General features: G+C 65.9%; 3 protein-coding genes across 3 annotated transcripts in view; 1 reads left to right on the top strand and 2 right to left on the bottom strand.

The window, feature by feature from the left end:
• Positions 1–826: 826 nt before the first annotated feature.
• Positions 827–6,289, bottom strand: CD6 (CD6 molecule). The gene is made up of 12 exons (XM_010564355.1): positions 6,235–6,289; positions 4,754–4,831; positions 3,980–4,051; positions 3,520–3,828; positions 3,105–3,404; positions 2,899–2,967; positions 2,631–2,771; positions 2,322–2,450; positions 2,123–2,230; positions 1,802–2,038; positions 1,042–1,137; positions 827–924 (listed from the first exon to the last, which is right to left on the bottom strand). Exons 1-12 carry the CDS (start codon positions 6,287–6,289, stop codon positions 827–829), a joined length of 1,692 nt encoding a protein of 563 aa, XP_010562657.1.
• A 1,667-nt stretch (positions 6,290–7,956) lies between these two features.
• On the top strand, positions 7,957–10,967 carry SLC15A3 (solute carrier family 15 (oligopeptide transporter), member 3). The gene is made up of 8 exons (XM_010564354.1): positions 7,957–8,709; positions 9,116–9,405; positions 9,483–9,642; positions 9,743–9,838; positions 9,969–10,137; positions 10,219–10,377; positions 10,505–10,663; positions 10,789–10,967. Exons 1-8 carry the CDS (start codon positions 7,957–7,959, stop codon positions 10,965–10,967), a joined length of 1,965 nt encoding a protein of 654 aa, XP_010562656.1.
• Positions 10,968–12,438: 1,471 nt separating this feature from the next.
• TMEM132A (transmembrane protein 132A) overlaps positions 12,439–13,247 on the bottom strand; it is a 5,085-nt gene continuing 4,276 nt past the window's right edge. Inside the window, exon 7 of the mRNA XM_010564353.1 lies at positions 12,439–13,194. Coding sequence (XP_010562655.1) covers positions 12,439–13,194 — 756 coding nt within the window. The remainder of the gene's footprint in view (positions 13,195–13,247) is intronic.

Genomic DNA, 13,247 nt, shown 5'->3' with positions numbered 1-13,247 from the left:
GCTGGTGGAAAGAGCCATATGGGGCACAGGGAAGCCCCCCCCGGGGCAGGGGGATGGAAAGGGTCCCAACCCCGTGGGTCATGGCTGGGTGCTGTGCCTGGCTCAGCTGGGTGCAGCCCCCAAGCCCACCAGTGTCCCTGTCCCCAAGCTGCGCCTGGCACAGGGTGATGCTGCTTCGCTCGGGCATCCCGCCGGGGCTCGGGTGGACTGTGGGATGTCCCAGCTTTCACCCTGGCACAGAAGATGCTGGAGGGGGTTATTCCTCCATCGGGGGCCATACCCTACCCTCTGAGCTCTGGGCAAGGGGGACAAATATCCACCCTGGACTGGAAGCTGGCTATGTCCCACTTCCCAGCTCGGTATCAGCCCCAGGCTGGGGTGAGAAGGGTCTGGGACCCCCCCCAGCACCACCATACAGCCAGGACCCATGGCTGGTGCAGGCGATGCTGCTCACGGTGGCTGTGATCAGCCTGGCAGGGGACTGCAGGAAGGGACATCTTTGGGTCACTTATCCCTTGCCGCCCTGTGGGCAACTGGGAGCCCTTGGGAGCATTTGGTGACCGAGCCTCGCTGCGGGGCTGGTGACCAGCCACCCCTATGGCTGAGGGACACGGTGTCCTGCTGAGAAAAGCTTTTAATTGCATCACGCAGCCCGGCATGGCTCGCCTGCGCCGAACAACCCCAGGGTGCCACCGGGACTGGTGGCATGGAGGAAACAGCCGGAGAAGTCCAGAGGAGACATCAACAGCAGGATGGCGGATCCTTGGCTGCACACAGTGCCAGGTCCCCCTCGCCATGCCCCTCTGTCTGCGGCGGTCGGGCAGGCTCAGTAGGCAGAGCCCTGGATGTCATCGTAGTCGCTGCCCTCAGAGGAGTCAGGGTCCTGCGCGTGTCCCCCCGAGGGGCAGGACGGAGCCGGCCAGCCTGCAAGGGAGAGACCCCATCAGGCAGGGAGCGGGAGGAGGCTGCTGCAAGGGCAGAGGAGCCCTGTAACCCCCCCCATGCCACCCCATTCCTGCTCTGCCAGCGTGGGGTCCTCACCGGGGTGTGGGGACGGGTCCACGGGCGGCTCCGTGCCCTGCACGTTCTCGTACCACTCCCCCGAGGAGGTGCTGGAGCTGTCTGCGGGATCGGGGTCTGCTGGACACACAGGTACCCGCGGGTGGGAGATCACTGGGGTGGGCACACGGGGCATTGCTGGGGGAGCTGGGGGAAAGAGCGTCTCTTACTGGCACCTTCCATCCCTGCTCCCACCCCCTGAGGTCCCTCAGTCCCATTGCCTCCCTGGGATTTTCCCAATCTCTGCTTCTATTCCCAGGGTCGCCCCACCTCCATTTCCCTCCCCAGGGCTGTTCCCATCCCTGCTCCCACCCTTGGAGTCTCTCCATCCCTGCTCCTGTCCCCAGGGCTGTCCCCATTCCTGCTCCTGCCTTTGGCGTCTGTTCATCCCTGCTCCCATCCCCATCTCTGCTCCCATCCCTGCTCCCATCCTTAGGGTCTCTCCATCCCTGTTCCCATCCCTGGGGTCTCTCCATCCCTTGCTCCTGTCCTTGGGGTCTCTCCATCCCCGCTCCCATCCCCAGGGCTGTCCCCATCCCTACTCCAGTCCCTGGGACCACACAGCCTGCCAGCGGTACCCACCTGTGCCGGGGTAGCCGGTGTAGCCATGGGCGGTAGGTGCTGTGTGCTGGTGGGTGCTACCAGTGGGGGGTGTCAGGCAGACCCAGGCGTGTGGCGGGGGTGCGCCGTCATTGCAATAGGGCTCGGTGGAGGAGGAAGAGCAGGTGGAGGAGCTGCTCACCCTGCCGCGGGATGGGGGGTCTAGCCTGGCCGGCACTGCGGGGCACAGGACTCCTGTCAGCCCCAGGCTGCGGGGTGGCCACTCGCCCACCCACGGGCAGGACGGGCAGACGGCCATTGCCGCAGGACGGAGGGACGGGCACCCCTCGTGTCGTACCCTCTGCAGGCAACGGCTCCGTCCCGTCCTGGCTGGGCATCAGCAAGAGCATCTGTTCCCCGGGCTGCCGGCGCAGCGAGTCTGCGGGGAGGGCAAGGAGGGGGCATCAGCGGGGGGACCCCAGGGCAGGGCGGCGGGGGTCCCGGGGCTGGGTGGGATACTCACTGTAGAAGGTGGAGAGTGCCATGGGCGGCTTGCTGCTGAAGTCGTAGTGTTCGTAGTCAGAGTTGGAGTCGGAGTCCTTGGCAGTGGGAAGGGCTGTGACCAGCGGGTCTGGGGGGTGAGATGGGAATGGGGCGGCCGTCACCAGCCGGGACCTCCTGCCCCACAGCCCTCGGGGGGGCCGGTGACCTGCCAGACCTACCTGGTCCTTTGGGAAGGTTGGGGGGCATCTCCCTGTAGTCGTTGGAGATCCCAGAGGACATGTTGGGGCTCTGGGCACTGTGGGTCACCAGCACCGGCCCGGCTAGCCCGAGGGAGGACACGGCGTGGGCTGCAGGAACAAGGGGGGTTGCGCCCGCTCAGCTGCTCCACGGATCAGCCGCTCCATGGCTCAGCCGGCCCCCGCTCCCGTGGCTGAGCCGAGCCCAGGGAGTGGGATGGCCCTGGCTGGGCTGGCAGTGTCACCCCCTGCATGGCCAGAGCCTGCCGTGCCCCCACAGGCGCTCCTTACCGCTCATCTTTCTCACCCTCAGCAGGGCGGCGGTGAAGGTCAGCACGGTGAGCAGGAGCAGTGCTGCCAGGACCAGGCAGAGGACAAAGAGGAGCATGTGCAGAGAGGACTGTGCCCCCACGGCCGGGGAACCCTCCTCAGCTGAGACAGAGAACGGACACAGCTCATGACACCCAAGACATCCTCCTTTCAGGTAAGGGGGCAAGTTGGGTGCTCCCTGCAGCCCCCCCAGGCCCGGGTCATGGCTGGGGCTCTGCAGGACACTCACCGCCTAGGAGCGTGATGTTGCTCGGTGTCACTGTGGCCATCGGGGTTGGCGTCTGCAAGCCCTGGGAGCCTGGCAGGAGGGCGACAGGGATGGGGGGCAAGAAGAAGCCGGGTTGCAGCTCTCCGGCAGGGGGACCCCCCCACCATGGCCGCAAAAAGGCGGTCAGCCCCCCGCACCCGCGGAGCCAGGCAGGAGGGATCCCGTACCGTTGCAGACCACGCCGACCGCCCGGGACTGGTGGCAGGGAGCCGATTTGTTGTAGGTCCACTGGCAGTGGGCCAGTGACGGCTGCTGGCTCTCGCACTGGTAAAGCATCTTGCCGGGCAGCGTGTGGCCGAAGGAGAGTTGCCGGAGGGGCTCCCCGCAGCCCAGCGTGCGGCACAGCACGCTCGCCTCCAGCTTGTACCATGTGCTGTCGCACACCGTGCTCCACGTGCCGCGAAAGAAGACTTCGACCCGGCCGGCGCAACCATCCCGGCCCCCGGAGAGCCGCCACTCCTGGTGCTCTGCGGGCAGAAGACGGAGCTGGGGATGTGCTGCCTGCACCCTGCCTGATACCTCTGCCCAACGGAGCCCAAACCTTGCTTGATATCTGCCAGACCCGGCACGTGCCGGACCCACCTGAGCACACCACGCCGGCGTCTTCCTTGTGGCTGCAGTCGTGCTCTGGCGCAGCCGGGCAGTCCCAGAGATGTTCCTCGTGCCCCTCGCAGCCCACCTCATCCCGGAGGATGGGTCCGCTGCCCCGGCCGAAGGCAGCGCTGCCGTGGACGCGCACGGCCCAGCCGCACCGCAGTTGCCGGCACACGATGTCGGCATCGGCCAGGTCCCAGGCATCGTCGCACACCGTGCCCCAGGCACCCGCCTGCTCCATCTCCACCCGACCTTCGCACCGGCTCCGGCCGCCGGCCAGCCGCAGCATGCCGGGACCTGGGTGAGATGCCGGGGAAGGGGGTACGGATGACCCTGGCACTGTCCCCGATGCCGGCTCCAGCAGCGGGATGGGATGCCGCTGCCCCCAGGCTCCCCTCTCCCCACCGAAATACGGGTGCAAGGAAGTCCCTGGCCCTTCTGCGCTCACCTGGTGCCACCGAGGCGTTTCCAGCCACGCTGCCTGCCGGGGTGCTGGGAGGTCCCGTTGGCTCGGCGGGGGCTGTGGGGAGGAAGGGGCAGAGGGTGTGAGGGGCTGAGCCCACCAGGATCCCCCGTTTGGGGCTGAACGGCCACTCTGAGCAGGCCAGGAGGTGGCACGGTGGGAGGACGGGGCTGACGGCTGCGGGATGGACGGATGTGCCACCGGACAGACGTACACCCAGAGCCCTGCTGAGAGCTGGCAGCCACCACGGCGAAAGCAGGATTGAGGTCAGTGGGTATCGGGGGGCCAACCCTCCCTTTTTTGGCTCAGCCCCGGCTCTCCTGGCAAGGCGTGGGGACGTGGTGAGGAGCAGACGGTTCGGCCCCCGTGCTGGCTGCTGGGTGCTTGGCGGCTCACAGATGGCAAACCGGAGGGACGTGGCTCTGCCACCACCCCAGCACACAGCCGTGGGGAGGGTGGGGGGCAGACGGAGAGGGTGCAGGAATGTGTGCCCCAGTCCTCCGAAAAGTAATGCTCCTCCAGGGAAAGATGGCCAAAATGGCATCCCTGGGCTGCCACAGAATGGGTGGCACCACGGGAAGACCCCTCGAGCCCTGGCCATGGCTCTCTTGCACCCCTAAAAGTTGCTCCCCATGTCCTCACATCAGCCCGCTGCGGGGGGAACGTGCTCTAGGGCCAAATCCTGGCACAGGGTCTGCCCACAGGACAGGGGCAGGCAGAATCTGGCCCTAAATACAGCAATATTGGGACATAACTCACCGGTGGGAAAGCCGAAGCCGGGGATGCCATCACGCGCTCGGGCTGCGGGCGATGCTGCTGGCTCCCGGCTCACCGCCCCTGCCGACAGAGAGGGTCTGCCCACTGCCTGTACCTGCCTGCCTGCACCCCCAGCACGGCCCCCCCGAGTCGGTGCCACAGGTGAGTGGATGCTTCTGCCACCGTGGTCTCATTTTAGGCTTTTCCCTTTCCCTGAGCACCCCGAGGGCATGGCATCATTTTGGACACAGGGCTCAATCCCATCCTCCCTGTTCCCTCATTCCTGTCCCTTTGCCTCAATGCATATGAGCAGCCCGCTGTAGCCAAGCTGCTTGCTGGGCTCCCACAGTTATTGCTGGAAAATATTCACCATTCGGCTCCTCCAGGGCGAAGGATTTTTCCCCATGGGTGAGGCGAGGTGTGTTTGCAGCCATCGTCACCAAAATCGCGGCTTTCTCCATACCCTGACTGCACGGGGCGCGATAACGCAATTATTGCAGTAATGATTTCTGACCAAAAAAGGGCACTTTTTGCAACCGCTACGTCAGCGCGCTGTGCTGACAGAGCCCGCTCCCACCTTTGCTCATCCATTGCTGCGAGAGGCATCTATAGTGATCTGGGGGGCTGGTTGGGGTGTGTCGGGTGGGTGTCCCGGGGACACGGTGGGCTCAATGGGAAACCACCACCTTAGCTGGTGGGCTCTGTCTTGGTGTTAAAAAAATATTAAAGGAAAAGGTAAGGGATGAGCGCAGGAGCCAGGGATGCGGCAGGGAAGAGCTGCTCCACGGGGTCCTGGTGTCAGGCAGCACCGTGCCTCGAGCCTGCAGGCAGGGCGCAGGCAGCCAGCAGCGTGTCGGCAGAGGTGTGGGAAGGAGCCGTTAGCGGAAACGAGGGCAATGGCGACCATTCCCCGATTGATCGGAGGTGTCGAGGCTGCTTCTTAGCAGCCATTTCGGGTGTAAAACCACCGTAAACCCTGCCGGGCCAGGGGGAGCAGATGGCATCGTCCCCCAAAAACCATCCTGGGGTGATGCTGGTGACGTGACCAGACAGGATGGGTTTTGGCCCATGACTGCCAAAACCAGGAGAGCATCACCCTGTCCTCCCAGGACCAGGGGTGGGAGCCAGTGGGCAACACGGCCCTGAGACCCCTTTTAGGGTCCCCAGAGTCACCAGCCCCCAAGGAGGGACCCCCTTCTCTCCCTCCCACCGGACAGCAAGGGGCACGTCGAGAAGGGGCAGGGGTTGGAGCAGCCACGCTGAGCACCTCAGGAAGGAGAAGAGCACAACTCTGCAGAGCATCCTTGCTCGGCGCTGAACCACCACCGGTAACATCCGTGTGCGGGCACCGACACCTCCTGCCCCAGCAGGACCCAGACCGGGGAGGTGGCAGGTACCCAGCTCCGAAATCAGCGGAGCCATCGCCCCGGGGTCCCGGCACACAGAGAGGGATGGGAAGGGAGAGGGTGATGACGTTGCCGTACCTTGTCCGGGTGCCGCGGCGGAGAGAGCCACCAGGAGCAGGCAGACCCCCTCCATCCTGCTCAGCGGTTGTGGGGCAGCCCCACGACGGTTGGGGAGCCGGGGGTTTGGTGGTCCCGTCCTGCTCAGCAGCTCGGGGGCATGGTTTAGATACGGCCCCGCGCCCTGCTTGCCGCTCGCACGCTCTCCGCTCCCGGCTTGTGGTCGAGGGCTGCAGGAAACCAGCTCAGCGCCGTGGGGCGGAGGAGCGCGATGAGGTGGCTCCATCCTGCACGCTTGCGGTGGGGCAGGGAGGGGGGGAAAGCGGGGGGCGGGGGTTCAGGCACAGGTGGGCTTTGCTTGGGGACCACGCCACGTGCCTGCGGCATCCCTCAGGGTTACGGGAGCCACAGAGACTCAGCGGTCTCACCCCAGGTCACGTTCAGCCCCCGGGGGGGATGTGGATCTTGCAAAAGAGCCACGATTTGCAGCTCCTGGTGTGCTGCTGTGTCATGGGCTTGGGACGGCATCACCGGTGAAACGGTGGGACTTGGGGTCCCCCGAGCTCTGGGACCTCCATGGGGTGATGGAGCAGAGCATGGGGCTCCCTCCTTCTCCCCCATTTTCTGGGGCTGAGGTGGGCAGGATGCTTGTGAGGCCATGGCCAGCATCTTTCGGTGCTGTCTGGCAGGGGGGTCCTTCACACCCTGCTTCACCCCGTGGCGCGAGAGACCCGCAGGGGACAACCCACGGTGACCCCAAAGACGTGCCACCCCGCTCCCCTGCCTCTCTGCCTGCCGAGCCCTGGCAGGAGGGAGGTCGCTGGCAGGTAGGTGGATGTTACGAACAAGCTGGGCTGGGCTGGGGGGTGTCCCCCAACCCGCTGCCAGCTGAAAAAACGGATTCAAATTCCCTTGCCCACCTGCTGGTCATCACAGAGCTCATCAAAATCACCATGTCCCAGAGAGCTGGTCCCTCTGCCAGGTGGGGCTGCCTGATGGCTGGGGGGATGCTAGGAGCTATGGCTGCGGGCTGGGGGGCTCTTCCCCTGCCCCAGAAAGCCCGGAGGGGCTTGTTTGGGCAGGAGGGGGTGCAAGAACACGAAGGAGCTGGAGGATGCTGTGAGGACCTGGAAACTCGCATGGTCAGGGTGGGAGTTTGGGGGTGCGGAGGGCTGGGAGGGTACATGCCCGTTGGCTCTCTGCCCTGAGCTTCCTGCCTTTCTCAGGTACTAATTTTTTTAATTTATTTTTTTTAAACTTACGGAAACTTAAAAGCTTTGCGCTGTCTGACTCGCTGCCGAGTCCGGTGGAAAATATCAGAGTGCGAGAGGCAAACAGGCACACGCAGCCCCATTTCCTTAGGAAATGAGGCTGCAAAATAAACCGCTGTGCACTCGTGGGTCGGGGATTTTGGTTGCGCGTGTGCATGCCGTGGGGGGAGCCGGTGCAGTAGCCCTGAGCTCAGCTCAGCCCAGCTTTATGCTGGCCCTGGGAGGCTCCGGTGGGTGCTGGTGGGCACACGACATCCCCTGGCACACGCGGGGCTCCGACACCCCCATAGCTGGGGAAGACCCCAGCCTCAGCGAGGGGCTTCGGTGCTGAGGACCCCGCAGAGCTGTGCTGGTGGGGGATGGCTGGGGAGGGTGAGCAAAGCCTCCGATGGAGGGGGGGGCACAGGGAAAGCCCCCAGGAAGGAGAAGCCGCGCTGGCTGACGGGGATTTTCGCTTCTGAGCCGTCATATGATGTGTCTGTTCAACAGGAATGGGGAACTGGGAACCGGGGAGGGACAGGAGCGGAGGACATCCACCCGGCGAGGGGGGCAGCCTGGAGGGGGGCCAAGGGGGACGGAGAAGGGGCCGTGGCGGGACGGGGTCCCCCAGCTGGGCTGCCCACTGGGGGTGGTGAAGGGCAGCAGAGCCAACGCCGAGAGCCGCGGTGCTCCTGGGCAGGAGGACATGGCTGGGATGAGGGAGGACGGTGGGGAGCGGACCCCCTTGCTGGGGGGGACACCCCTCAAGAGGCACGGGGCGGCGTGCGCAGCCGTGCTGGTGGTGGAAGGTCTGGAGCGGGCGGCTTTTTTTGGCATCACGGCCAACCTGGTGCTCTACCTCACCAGCGGCACCTTTGGCTGGGGGGGCACCCAGGCATCCCGCGCCTGCCTGTTCCTTCTGGGGGCATCCTACCTGCTCTCGCCCGTCGGCGGCTGGCTGGCCGACGTCTACCTCAGCCGCTACGGCACCGTGGTCCTCAGCTTCTTGCTGTACCTGCTAGCCACCTGCCTGCTGCCCGTCACCACGTCGCTGGACGGGCGCCTTTCGGCGTGCGGGCAGCTGCCCGCCGCCACCATCCGAAACTGCTCTTGGCACCATGGTGGGACGTGCCGGGGGCAGCCCCCCGAGCAGTATTGTGCCCCCACCATCTACAGCGGCCTCCTGCTCTTGGCACTGGGCATCAGCTCTGTCAGAGCCAACCTTACCCCCTTCGGTGCTGACCAGGTGAGTGTGGCAGGCGGTGGCATCCTTGTCCCTCTGCCCCTTCCCAAACGGCTCCTCCCGGCTGGGTCCTGCCCCCACACCGTCCTGCCATGGACCTGTGGGTCTCCCTTCCCCTTCTGCCGAGCCAAGGGGGGTAGAGTGTCCCAAGGGGTGGAGGAGATGTGGTTGCACCCCGTAGATACCCTCCAAACCCTTTGAGACCCTTGGGACATCCTTGGTGGGGGAAGAAGGGAGGGAAGCCAGGTGAGGGGTGGGATGGGGTGCGGGAGGGTGGTGGGATGGGGCATGGGGGGATGTAGGAGGGTGGGGGGACAGGGGTTGAAGCAGAAGCCCTGCGCTCAGGGCTGAGGTTCGGTGCCGCTGGGCCTGAGAGCCGGCCCCGGGGCCCGTCCCTCCATGCTGGCAGGTGAGGGACCAGGGTGGTGACGCCACGCGACGCTTCTTCAACTGGTTCTACTGGAGCATCAACATCGGGGCCGTCTTCTCCCTTCTGGTGGTGGCCTTTGTTCAGCAGAACATCAGCTTTCTGGCCGGCTACCTCATCCCCGTCGCCTGTCTTGCCTTGGCCTTCCTCATCTTCCTCCTGGCCACCCCTACCTTCGTCACCAAGCCCCCCACAGGCAGCCAGGTCTCTGCCATGATCAAGCTGGCCCTGCAGATTTGCGGCTGCACCCGGCTGGGGGGCACGGGGGCCAGGTGAGAAGGGTTGGGGGGGTCTGCAGGGGGCTGAGCCCTCCCAGCCCTGGCCTCTCCCATGTGGTCACTCTCCCCAGGCTGAGCACTCGCCGATGGGAGGCTGGGGACCCTCTCCCCAACAGCAGAGCCCAACCTGGAGCCCCGTCGCCTGAGGAAGACCTTGCCAACTTCCGGGTGCTGGTCCGGATCCTGCCCGTGATGCTGACCTTCATCCCTTACTGGATGGTCTACTTCCAGGTGAGGTGTGGGGTGGGCTCTGCGCTGAGCAGGGACCGTCGGTGGTGGTGGGTCCGTCCGGGACCGGAGCCCATGGAGCCACCATCCCGCTGCCTTTCAGATGCAGTCGACATATTACCTGCAGGGTTTGCACCTGCACATCCCCAGCATCTTCCGACACAGCCAGGACCGTGCCAGCACCCTCCAGGGCTATACGGTGAGAGATGGAGCCGGCAGCTCTGTGGACCCGATGGGTGGGAGCCGGGGTGGGAGCCAGGGCGTTCCATGAAATGCTGAGCTCCCCGCTGCGGGCGAGAGCTGGGGCTTGACCTGCCTTTGCCCGCCAGTTCCCAGATGCTTGGCTGCTCCTGGCCAATGTGGTGGTCTTGCTGGTCTTGGTGCCCCTGAAGGACCACGTCATCGACCCCTTCCTAGCCAAGCGGAGGCTGCTGCCGTCGGCTCTCAAGCAGATGGCCCTGGGCATGTTCTTCGGCCTTGCCTCCATCCTCACAGCAAGTAGGACCCGGGCTGGGGTGGGATGCTGCTGCAGGCAGGGGCTCAGTGGGCGCTCAGCCCCCCGCTGCCCGCATCCCACAGGCATCCTGGAGCGAGAGCAGCTGCAGTACGTGCGCCACAACCAGACGGTGCTGCAGCTCGTCGGCAAGGACCGCTACCTGGCCGCCACGCTGCCCATCTGGTGGCAGGTCCCCCAGTACCTGCTCATCGGCGTCGGCGAGCTCTTTGCCAGCATCCCTGGTGAGCGGTGCCTGCCTCCCCCAGTTCCGGGGGTATCCACCGCAGCCCCCCGCCACAGCAGTTGGGTTTGGTGGAGGAACCCCGAAGGGTTCGAGCCTTTCCCCGTGCTCTCTCTGCTTTCCCGCAGGCCTGGAGTTTGCCTACGCTGAGGCCCCCAAGTCCATGAAAGGAGCCATCATGGGTCTCTTCTTCTTCATCTCCGGGGTGGGCTCGCTGCTGGGGTCGGGGCTGCTGACCCTCCTCTCACTGCCCACCCACGGGTGGACGCACTGCCCGGAGGACAGCGGTGAGCCCTGACACAGGTGTCACCTCCTGCTCGGGGTGCCTTTATGGCCAGCAGGGATGGGGTGTGGGGCATGGGGGTGTCCTGAGGGTCAGCCCCCCCAGCTCTGACCACCCTCCTGCTCCCAGGGAGCATCAACAGCTGCCGCATGGACAACTACTTCTTCCTGCTGGCGGGGATTCAGTCGGTCGCCTGCCTGCTTTTCACCTGGATCTCCAGGCGCTACCAGAGCCAGCCGCTGCGGATGGGTGCCCCCCACCTCTGCACGGGGCCGGAGGACGACTCGTATGGTGCCACGGGGGGGTGATGGAGCATCACCCCCCTTCCCTGGGGCCAGGGATGCTGGTCCCAGTACCAGCAGGGCAGGGGTGGGGATAGGACCCCGGCAGCCAGAGCGATCACCCCATCTCTGTGGGTTTTGGGGGAGCTATGGGGATGGCTCGAGCCCCGATGGGGGGCAGAGGGAAGGGGAAGGTTGGGTGGGTGCCAGCCCAGCATGGGGAGCCTGTCGGGAGCAGGGTGACGAGGGGGGTGTCTCCTGCTGTCACCCAGGGCGATCTAGGGGTGTCTCAGGGATCACCAGGACAGACTGGGGGGCTAGGAAGGGACTGGAGGGGTGGAAATCCTCACGGCATCCCTGAATAGTGACCTGCTGGCCCATTGCCTGTGGCTGCTATTGCAGGAGAGATGCTTTGCTGGGGCTTGGGGGGGACCCGGGACCAGCCATGGGGTCGGGGGGATATCCAGGACCAGGCAGGGACAGGCTGCTCCCTGGTTCTGGGTGTTGGGGCTGGATGGGCGGAGGAAGAGGAAGGCAGCAGCCCTTTCCCCACAGCAGGACATGGAGGAAGGAGGTCCCTTGCCCCAAGGTCACCCTGGCTGGGCCAGGGCCAGGACTGGCCCCCGAGCCCTTCCCGTGACCAGCTCCCATGTTTGTCCCCACATGGAACCAACGTCAAGGGCACGTGCCCGTCCCCAGGAGCCCAGCGGGCTCGGCCGTGCCTGGCAGAGCCGGTCCCTGCCGGCAACGCCATGGTGTTGTCCCCCAACACCGCACGTCCATCTTCCCCCATCCCTACTGCCCCTGCCCTGGGACGGTGGCAGGATGCGACCCGCTGGTGGGAGCAGATGCCACGGCACGGGGGCTGCCTGTCTTTTTTAAATATTTTATTTTTGTAACAACATCAGAATTAAAAATCTTCCATAAATAACAGCCCCTCGCGGCAGCCCCTTCCCAGGGCGTTACAGGTAGAAAATGCCAGTCGTACAAAACGGATGCGTGGCCGGGGTGAAGGGGGCGAGGGCGCGCGCCCCCCTCCTCCCCGCGGCGTGGGTGGGGCGGGGGGCACGGGACCCTTCCCCAGGATCAGACCACAGGACTCATCATCATCATCATCATCATCACTATGAACACAATGTCGCAATGAGACCCAAAGCAGTAAGGGCAACCCCGGCTTCCTCCCCAATGCCCCCGGGGCGGCGGGGGGGGGGGTCTGACGTGGACCCCAAGGAAGGGGACGCTCTGAGCTGGATGGAGACCCCCCCCCCACCTCTGCGGGCATCTGGGGCAGGTCCCTTGGGTGGCCCAGCTGGGGCAGGGCTCAGGCCACCAGGAGGGATGGACAGCGGTCCCCAAGAGCAGCACAGCCCGCTGCAGGCAGGGGAAAGGGGGGGGGAACGTGTGTCCCCCCCTCCCCAGGGCAGCACAGGGAGGAGGTCGGTCCCTTACTGGTTTGCCCGGGGCTGAGCGGGGGTGCTGGGGGCCGCTCCCCCCGGGATCAGGAGCTACCCCGGATCCTCTCCATGTAGCTCCTGAGCTCCTCGGGGTCCCGCAGCCCCATGTCCTCGCACACCCAGCGGATGTCATCCTCGCTGGCCACCAGGATGGACTGGACGTTGGGAGCGGGCTGGGGGGGCTCCTCGGGGACCCGGGGAGGGGCGAAGGTGACAAATTCCACCCGCTTCCTCCGGCCGCCCCCCGGCGTACCCCCTTCCTTGCGGGGCAGGGGAGCCGCGGGCGTCGGGGTGCCGGGGGGACCCCCAGCTTCGGCGCCCGGCACGGTGCCCGGGGGCACCCCGCAGCAGCAGCGCCCGGTTTCGGTGGCCGTTTCGGGGGCCGGGGGCTCGGGCTGCCGGCGGTCCAGCTGCCGGCTCAGCTCCTCTTGGTCAGTGCCCAGCCAGACCCAGTTGTGGGGCTGGGGGGCTGAGGGGGCCGCGCCGGCATCCGGCAGCTCCTTCTGCTGGTACCGCAAAACGAAGAAGATGCAGTTGACGAGGAAGATGAAGATGGCCAGGCAGAAGACGCCCAGCAGGACGTACATGCCAATCTCCAGGTCGGTCACCCGCTCGGGAGCCTTCACCATCTCATCTTCCTCCTCTTCCTCCCCGCCGGCGCGGTTGTGGCCGTAGCCTTCCTCCTCTTCCTCCGAGGAAGACCCTGGCCCCTGGAGCTTGGTGGAGGCAGGTCCCACGCCGGCGGGGTCCCTCCGCCGCGGCTCGCTGGCCGCCGTCACCGCCTCTCCCGACATGGCCCCCTCGGCCCGCGGGAAGGGCAAGCTGGGCCGGGGGCGACCGCCACGGGGCCGGG

Source organism: Haliaeetus leucocephalus, unplaced genomic scaffold, assembly GCF_000737465.1.
Source record: "Haliaeetus leucocephalus isolate CR32 unplaced genomic scaffold, Haliaeetus_leucocephalus-4.0 Scaffold177, whole genome shotgun sequence".
Taxonomy (NCBI): domain Eukaryota; kingdom Metazoa; phylum Chordata; class Aves; order Accipitriformes; family Accipitridae; genus Haliaeetus; species Haliaeetus leucocephalus.
Note: the sequence above shows the minus strand (reverse complement) of the source record. Positions and strands in the feature narration are given on the sequence as shown.

Bases quoted from the DNA above. Each gene is read 5' to 3' on its own strand.
- CD6 (XM_010564355.1), bottom strand. From the start codon at position 6,289: ATGGAGGGGGTCTGCCTGCTCCTGGTGGCTCTCTCCGCCGCGGCACCC. The intron at 2,968-3,104 runs GTACGGGATCCC...CCCTCCTGCCAG, and splicing joins GGTCGGCGTGGTCTGCAACG to GCTCCCAGGGCTTGCAGACG. The intron at 2,451-2,630 runs GTAAGGAGCGCC...TTGTTCCTGCAG, and splicing joins GAGGGTGAGAAAGATGAGCG to CCCACGCCGTGTCCTCCCTC.
- SLC15A3 (XM_010564354.1), top strand. From the start codon at position 7,957: ATGTGTCTGTTCAACAGGAATGGGGAACTGGGAACCGGGGAGGGACAG. The intron at 9,643-9,742 runs GTGAGGTGTGGG...GCTGCCTTTCAG, and splicing joins ACTGGATGGTCTACTTCCAG to ATGCAGTCGACATATTACCT. The intron at 10,138-10,218 runs GTAGGACCCGGG...CGCATCCCACAG, and splicing joins TGCCTCCATCCTCACAGCAA to GCATCCTGGAGCGAGAGCAG.